General features: G+C 47.4%; 4 protein-coding genes across 5 annotated transcripts; 1 reads left to right on the forward strand and 3 right to left on the reverse strand.

The window, feature by feature from the left end:
• Positions 1–27: 27 nt before the first annotated feature.
• Positions 28–3,572, reverse strand: zc3hc1 (zinc finger, C3HC-type containing 1). Its single transcript, XM_052055011.1, has 10 exons — positions 3,396–3,572; positions 3,031–3,133; positions 2,800–2,950; positions 2,638–2,721; positions 2,449–2,576; positions 2,230–2,366; positions 1,900–2,155; positions 915–1,079; positions 633–842; positions 28–562 (listed from the first exon to the last, which is right to left on the reverse strand). Exons 1-10 carry the CDS (start codon positions 3,527–3,529, stop codon positions 491–493), a joined length of 1,440 nt encoding a protein of 479 aa, XP_051910971.1. The 5' UTR covers positions 3,530–3,572; the 3' UTR covers positions 28–490.
• Positions 3,573–3,996: 424 nt separating this feature from the next.
• On the forward strand, positions 3,997–7,087 carry klhdc10 (kelch domain containing 10). Of its 2 annotated transcripts, none has more exons than XM_052055009.1 (9): positions 3,997–4,244; positions 4,707–4,928; positions 5,117–5,271; positions 5,353–5,501; positions 5,582–5,666; positions 5,728–5,794; positions 5,872–5,919; positions 5,993–6,132; positions 6,307–7,087. In XM_052055009.1, exons 1-9 carry the CDS (start codon positions 4,169–4,171, stop codon positions 6,514–6,516), a joined length of 1,152 nt encoding a protein of 383 aa, XP_051910969.1. In that variant the 5' UTR covers positions 3,997–4,168; the 3' UTR covers positions 6,517–7,087. The 2 variants fall into 2 exon arrangements, with proteins under 2 accessions (XP_051910969.1, XP_051910970.1); XM_052055010.1 differs by having other exon boundaries at positions 4,004–4,244; positions 5,098–5,271.
• A 134-nt stretch (positions 7,088–7,221) lies between these two features.
• Positions 7,222–13,421, reverse strand: cax1 (cation/H+ exchanger protein 1). Its single transcript, XM_052055008.1, has 20 exons — positions 13,085–13,421; positions 12,274–12,453; positions 12,043–12,182; positions 11,801–11,909; positions 11,583–11,699; positions 11,449–11,510; positions 11,209–11,370; positions 10,805–10,990; positions 10,644–10,743; positions 10,414–10,555; positions 9,545–9,728; positions 9,371–9,470; positions 9,163–9,281; positions 9,048–9,085; positions 8,245–8,510; positions 8,018–8,151; positions 7,843–7,937; positions 7,680–7,758; positions 7,499–7,607; positions 7,222–7,410 (listed from the first exon to the last, which is right to left on the reverse strand). The coding sequence occupies exons 1-20, from the start codon at positions 13,170–13,172 to the stop codon at positions 7,337–7,339; spliced, it is 2,484 nt and encodes an 827-aa protein (XP_051910968.1). The 5' UTR covers positions 13,173–13,421; the 3' UTR covers positions 7,222–7,336.
• Positions 13,422–13,804: 383 nt separating this feature from the next.
• smo (smoothened, frizzled class receptor) lies at positions 13,805–19,446 on the reverse strand. Its single transcript, XM_052055144.1, has 12 exons — positions 18,736–19,446; positions 17,972–18,171; positions 17,690–17,899; positions 17,417–17,589; positions 17,132–17,351; positions 16,922–17,045; positions 16,759–16,851; positions 16,568–16,676; positions 16,270–16,455; positions 16,044–16,192; positions 15,838–15,972; positions 13,805–15,520 (listed from the first exon to the last, which is right to left on the reverse strand). The coding sequence occupies exons 1-12, from the start codon at positions 18,989–18,991 to the stop codon at positions 14,967–14,969; spliced, it is 2,409 nt and encodes an 802-aa protein (XP_051911104.1). The 5' UTR covers positions 18,992–19,446; the 3' UTR covers positions 13,805–14,966.
• Between the last annotated feature and the right edge of the window lie 402 nt (positions 19,447–19,848).

Consider the following 19,848-nt stretch of genomic DNA (forward strand, 5'->3'; position numbering starts at 1 on the left):
TATTCAGCAAAAAAATAAGAATGCAACGGGGGCCATTTTATTAACAACACATGCATGAGAGTGAAGACTAGATAAGCAATGTGATGTCACAAGTAGGCAAATACAAAATCAAGGCAGCTAAGTCCAAACATGTTCCATGTTCCTGGCATACATTATACCAACCGGCCATCATCCGGAGTTAAGTACACTCACTCACTCACACAGTCACACTAGTTGTGGATTTGAGGAGGGATTCTAACACTGTCTCAACACACGCTAAAAGTAAACATTGCTTATCCAGTGTGGAGCCGGTCTGGCACGCTTTCTCATCGTCAGGGATTTCCAAGCTTACACATATTTTTGCACACATCACGCAATCCTATCAAACATGATATGCCGGTATCCCAAATATTCAGAAGAGATTTATTGGGTCTTCCTCCACAAAGCAATGGGACGTGATACTATTGCTCATCTCTTCAGTCCAGTGGTGCAATGTTTGAATTGACGCATTTTACTGAGATGGAGCGGATATCTGCCATTGACGGAAAATAGCAAACACCCTTTTGGATCGATCAGGAGGACCCTGGGTGGACGAGACAAAAGAAGAGAGTGTCAGATGATGCGCCGAGTCATCTCGGGACACTTCAACTTGCCTGCGCTGGATTGCCAGATGCTGCGTTTGTGTTCTTCGCCGGCATGAGGAGGTCAAGGACGGCCTTCCAGCCTTGCTGATGAGGCGCTGGCACGGGCTCTGAAAGGGACGTGGCTTGGGGATCCACGTTCTCCTTTCCAAAGGCCACCCAGGGACACCAGTCTCTGTGCTGAGCCAGCGGGTCAAATGCATTCTTGTGCACGACCTCGTCCTAAAAGAGCGAGCAAGTGAATCATTGAATGCAGTTTGGGAGGGTGGGGGGTGGCGGTGAGGGGACACTTACAGCTAATGAGAGGCACAGGCGTTTGGAAGGAAGGGACAGACTGTCGCCTTGCCCCCGGCTACGAGTCGCAGGCCTCTTGCCTTTCATCAAGGGACTCGGCGGCTCTTCAACAGGACTGGGCGAGTCTCGACTGCGGGCTCGGAAAGCTATTGGAGCGCCCTCGCCCTGTAGAATGGGTCCGAAAGTGATGATTCCATACCCCGCATCAGATTATTCATTCATTCATTCATTCATTCATTCATTCATTCATTCATTCATTCATTCATCTTCTGTACCGCTTGATCCTCACTAGGGTCGCGGGGGGTGCCGGAGCCCATCCCAGCCGTCTCCGGGCAGTAGGCGGGGGACATCCTGAATCGGTTGCCAGCCAATCGCAGGGCACACAGAAACAAACAACCATTCGCACTCACACTCACACCTAGGGACAATTTAGAGTGTTCAATCAGCCTGCCATGCATATTTTTGGAATGTGGGAGGAAACCGGAACACCCAGAGAAAACCCACGCAGGCCCGGGGAGAACATGCAAACTCCACACAGGGAGGCCGGAGCTGGAATTGAACCCGGTACAGGGGCTTTAGGTAGGGGTGGCTGCTTTAGAGTGCCTCATTGTTGCACGTTTGCATGCTTTCGGAATGTGGGAGGAAACCGGAGCACCCGGAGAAAACCCACGCAGGCCCGGGGAGAACATGCAAACTCCACACAGGGAGGCCGGCGCTGGAATTGAACCTGGTACTGGGGCTTTAGGTAGGGGTGGCTGCTTTAGAGTGCCTCATTGTTGCAAGTTTGCACGTTTTCGGAATGTGGGAGGAAACCGGAGCACCCGGAGAAAACCCACACAGGCCCGGGGAGAACATGCAAACTCCACACAGGGAGGCCGGAGCTGGAATCGAACCCGGTACCTCTGCACTGTGAAGCCGACGTGCTAACCACTGGACTACCGGGCCGCGAGATTATTCATATCATGGGAATTCAATGGAAGCTTGCCTGATCAGAGCGACAAGAGTCTTGGCTCCTCAGCTTCATGCGACTCGGAGTGGACGGAGGTGTGGGTGAGGAAGGAGTCGTCTGTTCCCCCAGGCTTTCCTGAGGGGGGGTCGGGGCGGCGGGAGCGGTTGTAGGCTCCGTGCCGGCATCTCCGTTACCACCCGTGAGTTCCATTTGATGGAAATTCCACAGGCCCACTTTACGCATACAGTAGGAGCAGCTGAGGATGGGCAGCGTCGCGATGGGCACATCTGGGCTGGAACCAAAAAAATAAAATAAATTAAAATGTTTAAATTGCTTTTGTCTCATCAACAAGCGCGAGCAGCTCACTTTGCAGCCCAGCCACAGAGAGAAACGATGCACGCTGCCACTTGGACCGCAAAAGGTTCAGAGCAAGCGGTTCCCTTTCTTTTTTGTTCCTCCTCGATTAGCTGAAGGATAACACTTATGACATCCTCGGTCAATGACTGCAAAGTTACAAAAAGACACTTAATCGAATCATCGGATATTTCCAGATCATTATTTCTTTGCGAGTCTGAGCTTCCTCACCATTGATTTCAGCAGCTCGGGCTTCATCGATGGGAGCTGCTGTCCAAGCTCACATGCGCTCTGATAACGCTGGACGAAAGCGGTCAGAAGTGCCGACGGCTCTCCGGCCGTCACGATCCACAACCGCTCTGAAATGGGAAAACGTTGTGACGAAAATCAAAGGTTCTCGAAAAAGTCAGGTGGTCTCACCTGGACAAGGAAAGTCAGGCCAGGGACAAAACTTCTCATGTTTCGTCTGGAGTTGCCTTGACAGCTCTGAGATGCGGGATTCATCTAGTTGAAGGGAGAAAAGGGTCAAACATGCAAGCTCTAAATTCAAGCTTGGCTTATTTATGAGCCCGCTCAGCTTACATTTGTCAAAGTCCAACGTGAGTTGGAGCGACGCGCAGAAGAAGGCCTGGCAGCTGGAGCACTTGAGCATGTCGTGGGCGATGTTGATCCAGCCGTAGCGGGCGCACATGAGAGGGGAGAGCGCGCGGGGCTTGCCGGCCCATTTCAAACAGTGCTGCGCTAAGGAATTCTGATCCGATGACGACTGACATAATACGTAAAAGTGTAATTTTAGGACAACGAAAAAGATATCGAGTATGTTTGCACTCGACTGAAAAAGGCCTCTTTGTTGGTTGCCTCACAAGGAGATGGAGTGTTGCTACTGACTTCGGGGTCTTTAGAATCGCCTTGTCCACTGCCATCATAAAAACACACAATGCAATTCAAATAATTCATACATTTGTCAATCCCAAACGAGTATACCAAGGAGCAATTGTTCTTGTCTTCTAATACGGATGACAGACAAGCCACAAGCTCTCATAGCTGCGAAACGCCTCTCTTCGTAGCTCCTTACTGTATTCCAAAGCTGCCATGCGTCCAAGTTAGCTCGAAAGATTAGCCGAAATGCTGCACAACTAAGTCTTAAAATCCGGATCAAAGTTGCTATTTTAACCCACCAGTGGATGTCCGTGTCGGCTGTCGAGACCCCCTCGTTGAGCAGTTCGCGGATTTTCTCCGGAGATGTGAGGGGAGATTTGTTTTGACTCGAGTTGCCGTGGCGATCACCACGACTGTTACCGAGAGTCGCCATGTTTGGCTTCTTCTTCTGTTACTGGCGTTTGGCAAGCAGCTTTTAGGCGCACTAGCGCCACCTACCAACACTGCTGTGAAAATGTATTAATTCGAAAATGAGGAAGGTGGTAAGGACATTTGTACACAAAGATTTGGCCAAAGCAGATATACACATCAAGAAAACAAGACTTGAATGTTGATTTTTAGCACTTCTCTTTTAATGTGTTTCATGTCAGTTGGGGGGGAAAAAAAGATGCGAGTCAGAAAAAGCTTCAAAAGGGACGCGGAAGAGCGGTCGTTTCTTTGCGTGCTCGTGAGCCAAAAGTGGCACTAATGACAGGAAACGCATAAGTGGCAGCCAGTGGTTCTTTTGACAGACTGAATTGTCTGTGCAATGTGGACTGAAACTTGTTCAAGTTCGGACAAGGCAAGAATAACTTGTCTTGAAGGCCATTGGCCCCGCCCACCTCCAAAGACGCAGCGATCCAACAACGCGTCCGCTGATTGGCCAAGGCCCTCGCGAAAGATGAGCGTCTGCCTTCAAACCTTCTGGGGCTGCGCCGCTACCATAAACCATCATGTCCACCGAGCCCTTTGGAAGCAGCTGTTTTTCCTCGTTGTGATGTTGTGGGAGAGACCGCGCTAAAACTGGGACAAGATGACGGACGCCCACGGCGATCGCTGTCCGGACCAGTTGAATAAATTCGAGAAGCTGGCCGGCAGGCCGCTGCACGGTGAGCAGACGCTCACAGATCGATCGACACAACATTAGCACGCATGCTAATTATGGCTACCTCACCGCTGTCACTGGTTGCCTGACAAAAGACCGCACAGCCATGCATTTCACTGCTATTTATTAAAAAACTTAGCCCGCCAGTCTGATTTGAGCTAAGCTAGCACCTCCATATTAACCGACGTCTTTATTTTTATTTGGTGAGAACGGTTTTTTTTTGTGTAGGTTTGTTTCAAAGTGACATGACCCCATCCATCTACGTTGTGATCCATTAAGGTAGTTAACTGTTATTCCTGGAGCAAAACGTCATTTTCAAATTTCCAGGTGACAATGTACTCCTGGTCACTTCATTAGGTACACCTGATCTTGACCAGCCCCTGCCAGTGTCAATCAAAACAAAAGCATCCTGATGAACGTGCAATGCATTTCAGTCATCCTGTGCGTTCATCTCTTTCCTCCCCAGGTCGCCGTACTCCCGCAGCCCGCAGCGGCCATCGTTGCGTGGCAGACGACACCAACCTCTACGTCTTCGGCGGGTACAACCCGGACTATGATGAGTCGGGCGGCTCGGAGAACGAGGACTACCCGCTGTTCCGGGAGCTGTGGAAGTATCACTTTGCCACGGGGCGATGGCAGCAGATTCAAACCGAGGGTTACGTGCCCACAGAGTTGGCCTCCATGTCAGGTGAAACGTCTGCTAGATCCTGTATTCAAAACGGGATAAAATGCTAAGAAAAAACACGTTAATCAAAATTCCAAGATTTTGTCATTGTGTTGAATTAAATTTTATACTTGCGCTCTAAATGATGCTCCAAAGGGGGGAGAAAAACAAAAATCAACATGTCAACATTTAGCACAGTTTCCTCACTGCAGCCGTGTTGCACGGTCACAATCTGCTGGTGTTTGGCGGCACGGGGATCCCCTTTGGGGAGAACAACGGCAACGACGTTCACGTTTGCAACGTGAAGTACAAGCGATGGTCTCTGCTTAACTGTCGCGGGAAGAAGCCCAACAGAATCTACGGACAGGTAGCTTCCGACTATTGCAACCCCGACAATCTGTTAGCGCCAATTGATCCAGAGTGAACAATTTGTCATGCCCCGATCCAGGCGATGGTCATCATAAATAGCTTTCTCTACGTGTTTGGGGGAACAACGGGGTACATATACAGCACAGACCTGCACAGGCTGGACCTGACCACCAGGGAGTGGATCCACCTCAAGCCCAACAACCCTCGAGATGACCTACCCGAGGAACGGTACCTTTTTCTAATTTCCTCAAACGATCAACCGCGCCTCGAGTCAGCGTTAAGAAACTGACGACTCGCTGCCGTTGCAGGTACAGACATGAAATAGCACAGGATGGACAGAGGATCTACATTTTGGGAGGAGGGACGTCCTGGACGTCTTATCCTCTGGACAAGGTACCTGCGTGACAAGAAAAAAAAAATCTGAGAGTTATTGATTGGATGAATTGTGTAACAGATTCACGCATACAACCTGGAGACCAATTCCTGGGAGGAGATTGCAACCAAACCTCACGACCAAATAGGTTTGTGTCTGACTGTAACACGATTTTGACGAGAGACGTTTTTTTTTAAACATTTGAACCACGTGGGTTTCTTATAGGCTTTCCCGCTCCTAGAAGATGTCACAGTTGTGTCCAAATAAGAAATGGTCAGTACTTTTCCCCCACAAATTACCCCGATCGATTTGAATCAAGAGACCCGTTCGACTCCCCCCGTTCTAGACGTATTTATTTGCGGTGGCTACAACGGTGAGTTCATCTTGGCTGACCTGTGGAAGATCAACCTGCGCACGTTCCAGTGGAGCAGACTGCCCGCCGTGATGCCCGAGCCGGCTTACTTTCACTGCGCCGCCGTTACACCGGTGGGTATGACGCTAGGAAAAAAAAAAAAAAAGCAGCAATTGTACACAAACAGATAAACAGAAGCAATGGTCACTTGTTGCTAGGCAGATTTTCTGGGTATTACATTCTTGATAAAAGCTATATATATTTTTTTTTTTTTTTTTTTGGGGGGGGGGGTGTGACCTTCCGGACAGACGGGCTGCATGTACATCCACGGCGGTGTGGTGAACATCCAGGAGAACAAGAGGACCGGATCGCTCTTCAAGATCTGGCTGGCTGTGCCCAGCTTGCTGGAGCGTTGCTGGGAGAGGCTCCTCCAAGCGTTCCCCCACCTCGCCAACCTGCCCGCCGTGCAGCTGCTCAACCTCGGCCTCACACAGGAACTCATCGAGCGCTTGAAATGACGACGCCAACGCGTGCGAGGACTCTTTGCTCCTTTTTGCCAAAAAACTGAGATGCCTTGTTTTGCCTCATTCTACTTTTTTTTTTTTTGAGGCGGGGTCGAAGGGAGGACTCGATATGTGCCATCCTGGAGCGGACATCCCTTTTTTAGTTTTTGCTCGTCATCAGCGGCTGGAAATGATTTGCTTCTCAAATGAAAAAAAAAAAATTAATTCAAGAATGTATTAACGCTTGTAATATTTTAAAGACTGTGCGAAGGATGGGCCGTGTATATTTATTGGAAGGACTTTATTTGGACACGCCATCTAGCATAGATTTTTAGTTTTTAAATGTGATTTGTCTTGCTCATTTGTTGACTGTCACGTTATGGAACCGTCATCCAAACATTTCGCTTCCTCTGCAAGACAACCGTTATTGAATGATTTTTTTTTTTGGTCATAATCATGTCCCCCGAGAGAGGGACTTAAATGCATTGGTCACGACGGGGAATTTAAAAAGTCACGTCACTGTGAATTTGGTGCTCTCTGATTTTTAAAAAGCTTTTCCGTGAATAAAGTTGAACGCCCTCTCTGACCTTTTGAAGTTTGTGTTCATTTGTAGCGAGGCGGCTTGAGAATTCTTGGCTCTGCTCAATCAATCGACGAGTACTGCACCAAGTATAATAAATGGAATTTATTGTTTTTTTTTTTTTTTTACAAGAAAGCGAGAATAAATATTGACGTACAAATGTAAAGGCAAGATGCTTAACAAAATTACAAATTCTTCAGTCCCTGCGTGCTCACAAAAATATATTGGATTTTATTTTATTTTATTTTTTTTAACTTAACAAGAGCGTGGGGACGGAGCAAAGAAATAAAGAGCCAAAAGGATGAGGTAGACCACCACCAGAGCAGTGCCTACAAAAATAAAAACACATTTTAATATTCCTTCATAAAAAAACGATCTCACCCTCCCCAACATAAAAATAAAAAAAATCGGACTCACCCTGAAAGTAGTCACACTTCCCATCCATGAAGATATAGTTGACCAGAATGACACTGAAGATGCTTGCCCAGAGATGGATGTCACTGAACAGCAACGTAAATCCCACATCCTGTCCACAAAACGCATTCAAAGCACGTCACATCTCGTCACGGATATCGTCAAAAATGGAATTTCAACTTACGTAGAACGCGTTGAATAAGATAAGCAGCGGGATCTGAATCATGCAAACCTGCACGGCAATGCAGCTGCCCACTTCCAGACTGGCACACACACACACACACAAAAAACCAAAAAGTATGAAGCATTTTGATGGAACGTGTTAATGCGCGTGATGAGCGAAATACCTCAAACTGATGTTATTCTGCAGCGCAAACTGGATCCCATTGACGATTTCGGGAAGCTCGGGAACCATCGCCAATACCGTCACGCCGATGAAGTACTGAAGGCGGCGTCAAAGAAGGTCAGGATGTGAAACAAAAAGGCAGATTTTTATTTTTATTTTTATTTTTTTTTTAGCACCTGGGAGATGGAGGAGTTAGTCAGCATGGGCTCGATGTTGTTGGTGCTGAGATCGGCGCAGCAGGCCATCAGCGCCGTGGCCGCGACCAGCACGGCGAGTGCCCTCCAGCGCGACCAGTGGAGCACATGGTGACCTGCATGGACGCCACATTTCGCCTCACTTGCATGCTTTTTTTTATTTTTTTGTGATCCACATGCATAAACAAAATAAAAAAAAATAAACATACCTGTGACAACGTGGCTAGGTGGGACGACGCTGGCATTAATGCACGAGTTGACGGCGAAGAGCGGGCCAGCGTCGCCCTCGCGGGGGAAGGCGGCGGCGGCGGCGGCGGAGGAGGCCCCCGCGTCGACCGCGTACTGACCGTGGGCGGGGCCGCCTTGGTCGTCGCCGATATGGATGTCGTAGATGTGCGAGTGGGTTTTCAGCGTGAAGACCAGGCCGATGAGGTAGGCGGCGGGCAGCAGCACGGAGATGGTGTACACCAGGGGCCTGGTGTCATATTGACGTTCATCATCGTGTGTTAGTTCCAAACACAGTTTCACGTGCACACACACACACACACACACACACACAAAAATTAATAATAATAATAATAAAAAATAAATAAAAAGTCAATTATTTCAATACGTCCAGGTCCTGATGATATAAGCAGCCCCAAACATTATCGCACTTTGCAATGCCCCAAATTGGGATGTCGTTTTAATCAGCTCAATTTCTATTTCATTTCCACAATATTTTTATTCCTACCTCTGCGGAACCAAAATTTTGCGGACAGAAATAACACGCATTATTGTTTGGCGTTTTAGTTATTGTAGATTTGCCAGTCGTGATGTTAGCTTAGCGTGCGTCAGAGATTGCAGTAAGCAATAGCTCCAATCACATTGATTGGACCTTAATTTTTTTTTTCATCTTATTGTCATGATTTCGGTAAACGTCGAATAATATTTTCCGACCTATTCATGCAAAAACAAGGTCACGCCCGAGCGTTCACATTCTACTCTTTACAACCGCAGCATGTCAACTTACTCTATATGCATCATAACCAACTGGGAGTCGGTTTTACTCTGCAACAAAAGACGAAAAAAGTAAGACGGCGAATTTTTCGAGAAGCATTCGGTTGAAGAATCGTCCGGCGGCCGACCGTGTCGTAGTGACAGTCTTTGCACACGAAGGGCACGCTGGCATTGCCGGGAATGTTGGAGCAGCTCTCGCACGTCAGGCTGCCGAAGGTCTTGGAGAAGAGGGTGGGAGCAAAAACACCTGGAGAATAAAAAAAATAAAATAAAATAAAATAAAATTTTGCCCTTCACAGAAATGAAATACACAACATGGTGATTCTCGATACAAACCTCCGACGGATATGAAGAGCAAAGCCGAGCTCACGCCGGCCGAGCGGCTGTTAAATCTCTGCTCCCGGTGTTTAATCCCACCGATGATCATGCAGACGCCCTGTGCGGGTGACACGATACCTTCATTCGCGTGACCACCAAGACGACAATCACGGTCCGGTTGGTAACGCCCACGGGTATGAAGAGGATGCAGCCCAGCAGCGTGCCGGTGAGGGCGGACTTGACCACCTCCTCGTAGCATTTGGAGGCGGCCCGGTGGCCCCGCAGGAGCGCCGTGATGTAGAAGGTCATCTCGGTGATGGAGCCGAACGTGGCGTTCACCACCGCGCCCACCGCGAAGTTGCTCTGAGCCGAAATGCTGCGGGACAATCAATCAATCAATCAATAAATAAACGCATGGATGAATGAATGAATGAACAAATGAATAGATGCATGGATGAATGAACAAATAAATAAACAAATAAATAAATAACCGCATGGATTAATTATTCATTCATTTTTTTCATTCATTCATCTTCCGAGCCGCTTGATCCTCACTAGGGTCGCGGGGGGTGCTGAAGCCCATCCCAGCCGTCTTACAGGCAGTAGGCGGGGGACACCCTGAATCGGTTGCCAGCCAATCGCAGGGCACACATAGACAAACAACCATCCACGCTCACACTCACACCTAGGGACAATTTAGAGTGTTCAATCAGCCTGCCATGCATATTTTTGGAACGTGGGAGGAAACCGGAGCACCCGGAGAAAACCCACGCAGGCCCGGGTGGAACATGCAAACTCCACACAGGGAGGCCGGAGCTGGAATCGAACCCGGTACCTCTGCACTGTGAAGCCCACGTGCTAACCACTGGACTACCGGGCCGCCCTGGATTATTTAATTGATTGATTATTTATTTAATCGAGTAATTAATTAATTAATCAATTAATTACTTAATTAATAAATAAATAAAAACACGCCACGTGCAAAAACACTCAACTGGATTTTTGCGAATATAAATCTGTTCGGCTAAAAAATTGCGTAGACGTAATGTACGCTTCGTTACCTGGCGATGCCCATTCCGATGTAGTATGACAGCGGGATGATGGACGTGATGGCCGTGGCGAACTTGGTCTCCGACTTGAAGTATTTATGGGTCTGGTCAGTGTAGCCGATAATCAATGTGATTATCACCAATGGGAGGAGATCTGTGCGAGAACGTCAGGAGCATAAAAAAAAAAAACAACAACACGCTAATTTTATCAAGACCCCCCCCCCAAAAAAAAAAAAGGATACTGAGTGCAAAGATGTTGATCCCTTGCACGGTGTATTTGTAATAATAGACGTTGACGGCACGGTAGCAGCACAGGATGACTCTCGCTTCGCACCGATGCGTCTGGGAAAAAAAAAACAGCGTGACAATCGTACGCCATGATAGGGAAAATTTCCCGCTTCACCTTTTCCAGAGCGTGTACGTGGACATCCTCGGGCGCCATGAGGAGGATGACGGCGAGCGCGCGGGTGTTCATCTTGAAGACGGGGATGGTGAACACCAGCAGCCAGGAGATGACGCAAGCTAGCGCGTGCGCCGCTGCCAGGACGGGATAGCCGAGGAGGAGCCACACGTAGGTGTTGGCGCGACACTGAAATTCAATCGGAATGAATGATTATGACGATACCAACACAAAAGGTGTTGGTATCGTCACCCTCACATTTCCCATTGCTGTATCTGTGACTTTGAATGCGTGTGGCTTTATAACGGCACTGGTGAGTGACGTGGGCGCCAGAGAATGAGAATGTATTTGCTGACGTTGTTAGCCGTATCGCGCGTAAAATGTCAATCGTCCGTCTGTGTCCTCACCCAGTGTTTCGACCCGGTCCCGACGGTTACTTCTGGCAAAGGTAAAGGGGACGACATCAGAAGAGGCCTGGAGTCCTTCCCCATGACCTCGGAGTCCCTTTCTTCGGGAATGACCTCGCACCTCGGCGGCTTCATGGTGGATCTTTTTGTCAAGTCAGCAGCCTGAGTTTAGGAAAACATTGCCTGATCGTGGCGCATCAACACCCGTGGAAATTTAGAAGACAATCGCCAGCGTTTTACCTTTTCCACCGATTTCCCAAAGGGCCAAAGAAAATACCAGGCCAACTTTAGGCACAGTTTTCCTTCATAAAAAAAATAAATACAGACATGATGAATGCTTCTCAAACTTGCTGCATGGAATAGACGATACCAACCATAAGGGGCGGCGATTATTGTCAGAAACATCACAGGACAAATGACGACGTAGGTTAAAGAAATCCACCAGCCGAATAAAATCACATAAACGATGTTCCCCAAGGTCACCACAGAACCTGAAATACACCAAAGGACAGCTTGTCGGTTTTGTTTTTTTTCGCCGCTAAAGCTCTTAAAATTGGATTGCATCAGATTTTGGTGAATAAATTCAAAGGACCTTCTTGAGGCTTGACGATGCTGAGATCCGAATAGAGCTCCTTGACCACATCTGATCGGTCCTCGATGGGCCTCTCTGTGACATTGCCTTTCCATTTTCGGAAGCCAAACTGCAAAAAAAAAAAAAAAAAAAAAAAAAAACTTTTTTTTTAATTTTAATTTTTTTAAATTGTAAATTTTTTTTTTCCAAAAAAAATGAACTTTTTTTTTTTTTTTTTTAAAGAAACACTAAGAGCCGCTTACCTTGTAGTTGTTGGCTTCCCTGTGCGCCTCCACCTCGTTCTCAGCCCTGATGGTGGTTTTCAAGGTGCTTTCATGCCAACCTTCCTCGCCGTAGCACGACGGCGTGGAGCGTGCCGAGTTGCCGCGTGCTCCTGTGCGAGCTGCATAAATTAAAGAAAAAATATTAATAATCCATAACATTGATGTCAAGATTTGTCCCGACGTCAACGTGACAACGCGGCCTTACGTCACCTCGGTGCACGGGTAGGAAACACTTGGGCGTGTAGTGGCAGAAATGGTTGGAGGACGAGTCGGGAGTGGGGGTCTCGGCGGCGTTGACGACGAGCTCCGGGTGCTGCGGCCCGACGCAGAGGCACTCGATTTGGGACGGTATCCGTGGAAACGGGCCATTTGGCTCTGGATCGTAGTTCTCTGGACAGGGGGGCGGGGGCGGGGGGGTAATATGAAAGGCCTAAACGGTCACCAAGGGGTGTGGGTATCATCCAAATGGGTGTGACTAACAGCAACCTCCTGAGAGTCATGCATGACACACACACACACTTCGTCTGATCAAATTATTAATGCATTGTTGCAACACATGCAAACAAATCAAGTTGCTACGTGCCAAAAAAGGGAAGAATATGAAGACATCACAATGACAGTTAAACACAAAACCGACAATTGTTTCCTACCCCCCCAAAAAAAAATAAAAATAAAATAAAGACAATGACAACAACATCGTTATCTGTCAATCACGTTCAACTTCGAGGGCTTCCCAACACTACATTGACGTTTATGATATTTAAATACAAATAAATATGCCGAATAAAACATGGCAATGTTATTTAAAGTTAAAGATTACATTAATTCTTATTCCGGTCCAGGTTTGATTCCACAGCTGACGTTGATTAAACACTGACAAACAGAACCATGAGATCACCCACTGAAAAAAAATATAAAAAAATAAAAAACTTAATAAATAATAAATTCCCTGATGGCATTATTAAATATGTTGGGAATGCTTGGAGAAAAGTAAAAAATAAAATAAAATTAAAAAGCTCACCCGTGGAGTCCATCGTGGATCTCCTCCTCAGGCTTTCCTGGTCGCCTGCTGTTGCAAAAGACACAAGCGTGGATTTCGTGAGGGACATGTCCACCTTCAGCCTGGTGTCATCAGTCTTCCTTTCTGTTTTTTTTCCCTCCTTCTATTTCCAAACTGCGTGGCCCGTTTCTTCCCTGACCACAACACGCCGTTTTTCGCGACGAAAAGAAGCAAACGAATCCGTGGGGAGGAAGAGGAGGAGAACAGGAGGAAGAGGATACGACGCGAACTACCGAAGAAAATGTTGCAAAATAAATCAAGTAAAAATATTTTCAATTGCCGTTTTTCTTTCTTACCTGCTTGTGTAGTTTGGTCGTACTCTTGTTTGCTCTGGAAAAAAAATCATAAAGCATGTATTGTATTGTATTGTATAAGATAATAGGCATGAATTTGAGTCATGAAAGAAATTTTAAAAGCTTTTTTTTTCTCAAATATTTTTTGTGCCCTGTAAGAAGAAAGACTATTTAAAAGACAAGTGTTACATTCGAAAAAAAATATATTCAAAAAGCATTAAAAAAATATCGTTTTTCATGTTGTTAACTTTGGCCCCGCCCACTCAGGGATAAATCATCTTCATCACTTTAAACTGTAATGTATGAACAGTATAATGATTTCTTTGTGTCTACAACGTTTTGAAAGGAGTTTAAACTACAGAATAAAATTGCTGAAGAGTGCTGACAATTCGGCCAAGAGTGTCGGGTTACATTTATTTACACGTAAAAACAGATACAGCTATCATAAAAGGGACTTCTTTTTTTTTTTAAACAGTCGCGAGGCAACATGTACAAATACATAAAAATAACAGCTGTTAAATCTTTTCAAAGCACACAAAAACAGAGCTCGGTGCTTTTAAAGGGTCAGAAAATACCCATAAAAATTACGTTTCTTTTTCTTTTTTTTTGGAGGGCGGGGTGGGACTGACTTTACGTAAAATTCTGTTTCAGAAACTAGCAGAGCTACTAATATAAATATAAACATCTCACAAGAATAGAAAATTCACACGTGTATGTGTGTAAAAAAAAAGGGAAATATGACTTAAAGCAACTATATTTTGACAATAAAAAAAACGTACAATCTCTTTGCGCATCCCCTTGTTTTTCTTTTGAAAAATCAAACCGTTTTAGATATATGTAGAAATCTGTACAAACAATACCCTTCATGTGACATCTATGAACATCTTACATACATGCTCACAAAGAGAGACACGGTGACAAAAAAAAAGAATGAAAGTACATGGATTTTCTGTTCATATTTAAGAAATAGTCCCAAAAAATTGAAACATTGCTATGTGCTTTTGTGTGATCTTTTTTTTTAAATCATGTTGCTAATTGAAAGAATAAACCCCCCCCCCACAATATTTGAATCTTTATAAGACACTAGCGTATTATTTCCTTCTATTATTACGTGTACAGTATTGTAAAAAGCACCATAGATTAAAGTTAGTACATAAACATTTGTAGTATTTACTGGCTAAAAAGTGAGTGTGGGGAGGATAAACGTGTACAGGAAACAGAGTCATTCTTTCAAAATAGTTTCGCCTACTTTAATGGTAACCTGCCATGAAGATGCGATGATGCTATTCTTTCTTTTTATTTTTATTTTTCAGATTAATCTACAATCCTTTAAGCTATTTTATAGCTGCCTCATTTGTGTTCCATCATAAAGTTGCCAAGGAAGTTTTATCGGACTTAGCAGTACAAAAATATATATATATGTATATATTTTTTTTGTTATCCCTTTCCTTACAATGAAAAAAAAAAAGACTTTGTAAAAAATAAACATAGGTTTACTTAAGTTTTGAAAGTATCCAGCACTTTTTTCTTTAGCTCGCTGTCAGTGCAACTTAGAAGTCTGAGTCGGCGTCCATAAGCTCCGCCTCCATCAAGTTAGTCCTGGAGTGGGCGGGGCCGTAAGCGACCCGCCGGCCAGCGGGCACCCTGGCCACGTGCGCCATCCTCTCCGACAGCCCCTCATGGCCGTAGAAGGAGGTGGCGGGTGGGCATCGCGGGGCAAGACCAAGGTCCTCCGGGCGATCCGAGAAAACGCCGCGGCCGGAGTTGCTCCGAGCGCTCTGATAGGGCGGCAAGCGGCGCCGCTCGTCACCGGGCGAGGGCGGAAAATCAGGATAGGAACCCGGCAGGACATCGTCCTCCAGCATCTGCTGTCGCCGCAGGTTGGCCACCAGGCTTGGGTGGGAGGGCAGCTTGGGGAGGCGGGGCACCGAGCTACGGCCAAACTCCCGCTGGGGAAAAGCCTGGTGGTCCGCCGCTACCGCCTCCTCTGCCGGTCTGTGCGGCTCCTTCCTCCTTTTCTTCTTCTTCTTCTTTCGCTTTATCATCTCCGGGGAGATTTCAGCCTCCACCATCCACAACCTGTTCCTCTCCTCGGGGGGTGGAACTATGGAAGAAACCCAAAATACGTCAGGCGGGAACAGTGGCGGGACGTAACAAAGTACAAATACTTCAAGACTTGATTTGCTAGCTAGCGAAGCGTACACCTAAAGGTACATATTCCTTTTGGATAGTCCACCGGTGTGGGCGCTTCAGAACGCCTCATCGTTTGCCGTGAGTGCACGCAACACACCGAGAGAAAAACGTAAATGGACCGCAGCTTTGGGCCAGTGTGGCTGCATTAGAGCGCCTTGTTGTCTCGATGCGTTTGTTGTTATTGTGTCAAGTTATCCAAAACAATCAAACAGCGCCTTAAATTCTCACCCGGCGTTCCTGTGGGAGTGACCGAGATGTCCTGAGGCAAGATGGCGCCTCGCCGGGCCACCATCTTGGTCACGTGCTGCGCCCAAGCCGACGACATGTCATTGGATGGCTCGTTGATGTCGAAGTTGATCCCGGCTAGAGAAATGAAAACGGTTAGCAAGATTGGATGTCTGGATATTTTCTCCGGACCGGGATCCGGTCCTTACCGACAGGTCCGTCATGTGACAAGGTGTGCATGCTGAAGGACAGCTCCTTCTCTGGGTCCTTGTGCAGCTCCTTCCGCATGGCGAAGGCCTTGGCGATCATCTTGCTCTTCTTGAGCCTCTTGGGTTCATTGTCGCCGCGCCCGATGATCCTGAAGGCGGGAACAAATCAACCATGATCGGATACTCCGAACGGAGCCCGAGCGAGAGCTTGTCGTCACCAGCTTACTTGCACCAGGTGCGCTTCCAGATCAGGATGGTAGCCTTGGTCCACACCCACGTACTCATGGCGATGCCGGTGCCGAACATGGAGAACAGATTGATTTTCTCCACCATCAAACTGGGTCGGTTCTTAATGGTGCACTCTGGGATCGGCTTGTTGGTCTGGGAGGCGATGGTGACGTTGGCCTCGCATCTGTCAGTCATATCAAAGCACTTGTTATGATCTGGAACCGCGTGGTGACAGAACATATAAATGGGACATGGGGAGGGGAACCCCCCCCCCACAAAAAAAACAAAAAACATACAGCACGTATTCCCTGAAGCTCCTCTCCCATTCGGCCTGGTTGAAGAAGTCATAGAAGTGGCAGCCGAATGTGATGAAAACAAAGCCGAAAGCTAAGAAGCCAAATATTCCTGAGAAGAATTTTTTTTAAAAAGACAAAGATTTGGTTTTAGATTTTTTGGATTCGTCCACACGTGTTCATTCGGAGCATACCGAGTCTCAGCATCGTCTCGTTGATTTTGCTGGCTGCTTTCTCGCTCAGGAGACCCGGGTGGTTACTTTTGATGGAGAACAAGGTCATGACCCCTATAAGGAACAAAAGGCGCTCAGCCCGAACCCGGATGATTGCGTGAGGCGGGACAACGGCGGGGCTTACCTCGAATGAGAAAGTAGCCGCCGACCACCAGCACGACGCCGATGGGCGCCAACACGAAACCGGCGCGGTATCTGTAGTTCTTGTAGCCGACAAAGCAGATCCCGCTCACCGAGTCGCCATCCACCTCAGAGTTTGAATGGAAATCCGAAATTAATCATTTTGACGTTGCGGGTTTGTAAACAAAAAAAATAAGAACGTCCCCTGACGTACCTCCGCGATGGCTAAGATGGCGACGGTGAGGACGAAGGGGATGGACCACGTGACCATGTGGAAGTAGGAGGTGCGCCCGGTGAGCGGCTGCTGGGTGGTGCCGAGCGCCTTGAAGGACGTGTGCCAGGCGTACGTCAGCATCACGAACCAAATCACTCCCGACATGAGCGAGTAGTACACGATGATGAAGATGGTCACGCAGGATAAGGTCTCGGACGAACTGCGGGCAAAAGAAAACGTTTCAAGTCCGGCAGGTTTGCGGCGGACTTTCGGCGGGGAACTTACGAGGGCTCCCCGAGTCTCATGGTGTTGTCGCTCTTGCACACGATCTCGTCACGGGCGCCGTCCAGGAACTGCGCCAGCCATCCGATGCTGCCCACGAAGAAGCAGGCGTTGATGTAGAAGAGGATGACGGCCGGGTAGCGGTTGGAGTTCTTCCAGTCGGCCAGAAACGTGGCCTGGCGACAAACAAGGGTCAATCTTAGGCCCCCTGACATTCCGCTTGGTAATGCCTGATTGAGATACTCTGGAGCAATGAATTGAAAAGAGAAGGCGCACCAGGGTGAAGAAGGTGCAGAGGAGGGTGATGGTGCCAAAGTAGGCGATGTAGGCGTGCATGTCATCGTGCTCCTCCTTGGTGAACAGCGGGTTGTCGCACTGGATGCCGCAGCCTTCCACGTCCTTGTACCAGCTCGACTGGATGTCCGTCTTCACCAGCGGCGCCTCGCATTGGCCCGACGTGTTGAACTTCAGCTTCTGCACCTCGTTCTGCGACAGAAAGATTAAAATTAGGATCCGGATGACAAAAAAAAAACGAGGACTCGTCATCCCTGGGCTTACCGAGCAGCCCACTGGGAATTTCTCGCATTTGAGGAAGTTGGGCCATCCGCGCTCCTGGTCCACGATGCTGCAAGGGCGACGCGTGGCCAGACACAAACTCTGACTTGGCAGCTCCACTCGGCCGTTTTCACACTTGGGCATGTAGACGGCGCACAGCAGAGGCTGGATGACGGACCAGCAGCGAGGAGCGTTCCGCAGACCTGGGAAATGACATCACAACATCTTATACTGTCCCGTGCTGGTACTACAATTATGATCGACATTCAAAAACAGTGAACTGTACTTAGGCAGTGACTTTTTCGGTGAAAGCACACAACTAAAATGAAACAATTTCATACAATCGTTATTTTTCTCCCGTCACATGCATATATCGGCCGGCAGGGGGAGACACTGCCTCACTTGCCTACCCCTGCGATGATGTGGTGGCATTTCTGCCGTTTCTCTTGATAAAACACGTCGGAATGACATCACAACATCTTATACTGTCCCGTGCTGGTACTACAATTATGATCAACATTCAAAAACAGTGAACTGTACTTAGGCAGCGACTTTTTCGGTGAAAGCACACAACTAAAATGAAACAATTTCATACAATCGTTATTTTTCTCCCGTCACATGCATATATCGGCCAGCAGGGGGAGACACTGCCTCACTTGCCTACCCCTGCGATGATGTGGTGGCATTTCTGCCGTTTCTCTTGATAAAACACGTCAGAATCTATTCGGAGATGACTTATGGTTGTGATTAGTGTCGTCGCAACTCACCAGACCACATGGTCAGCTTCTCGAAAGCCTCCTCCTGGGAATCGGAGTCTTCGGCCAGCACCAGGGACGTGTGCGTGTACGGCAGAGGAGAGCCCAGGCATGTGTTGTATTTGAGCGCCTCGCACGTCGTCGTCGTCTTGCATTTGTCCTCGAATATGGTCACGTTGTGGGGCAGCTGCACGGCGAGGCTGTAGCCAGCCAACACGAACAGCATCCCGGACAAGCCAACAAAGGCGCTCCAAACTTGGGAGGACATCTTGGGAACGAGAGGAGGAAGCGAGAGGGGGTGGGGGTGCGAGCACAAACGGGGGATAGACTAAATCTTGCAAAAAAAAAATGACGATCAAGTTGAATCAGGTTGCTTTAATAGTCAGATTGTTGTCGAAGCTCAAAAGCCATGTTTTTTTTCCCCCAGTTCCGCTTCTTTGATGAAAGATCCCAAAATGTGAGCACAAGTTTAAGGACGATCCAAAGTTTTTCCTCCACGAAACCCTGCCTTCTTTTCCCCCTTTGGTTCGTCTTCAAATTCCATCGTGAATTAAAAAAAAATCCAAAACGTGTTCAAAATGATCCAAATGGACAATGTGACGACACAAAAAAGTGAGTGGTCGGGGGTTTATTGAGTGGGAAAATGTTGAGAAAGTTGCGAATTCGCCCTCCCCCCCACATCCCAAAAATCTGAAAAAGTGTAACTGGAGCTCCAACTGCCAGTGCGCATGCGCCAACCCCTTCTCCACCCCCTGCACTGTACCCCTTCCACCCCCTCTTCTTTTTTAAGTAAAACTACCAATGCGTCTATTTATCTGCTCATTCCAAGCGTGTGAATGTTGTCCTTTTGTTTCACTGAGACTTCCTCACTCAGTTTTCCAGTCTGGCTGGGGAATTTTCACGTAGCAACAGTACCACAAATCCCACCTCCCATCCTCCCCCCCATCTGCTCACAGGGAGGAAAAAAAGGGCCTCATGGCAGTGATATCACACATAGACAATATCATTTAATTTACGTTTTTTTTTAAACACAACTGTGAATACGAAAGTCCGTTTTACATTTTATTTAGGTTGCCAGTGCAAATGAGAGTCGGTTCTTTCTTTCCTTACCTGGATAAGTCAAGG

Source organism: Hippocampus zosterae, chromosome 21, assembly GCF_025434085.1.
Source record: "Hippocampus zosterae strain Florida chromosome 21, ASM2543408v3, whole genome shotgun sequence".
NCBI lineage: Eukaryota > Metazoa > Chordata > Actinopteri > Syngnathiformes > Syngnathidae > Hippocampus > Hippocampus zosterae.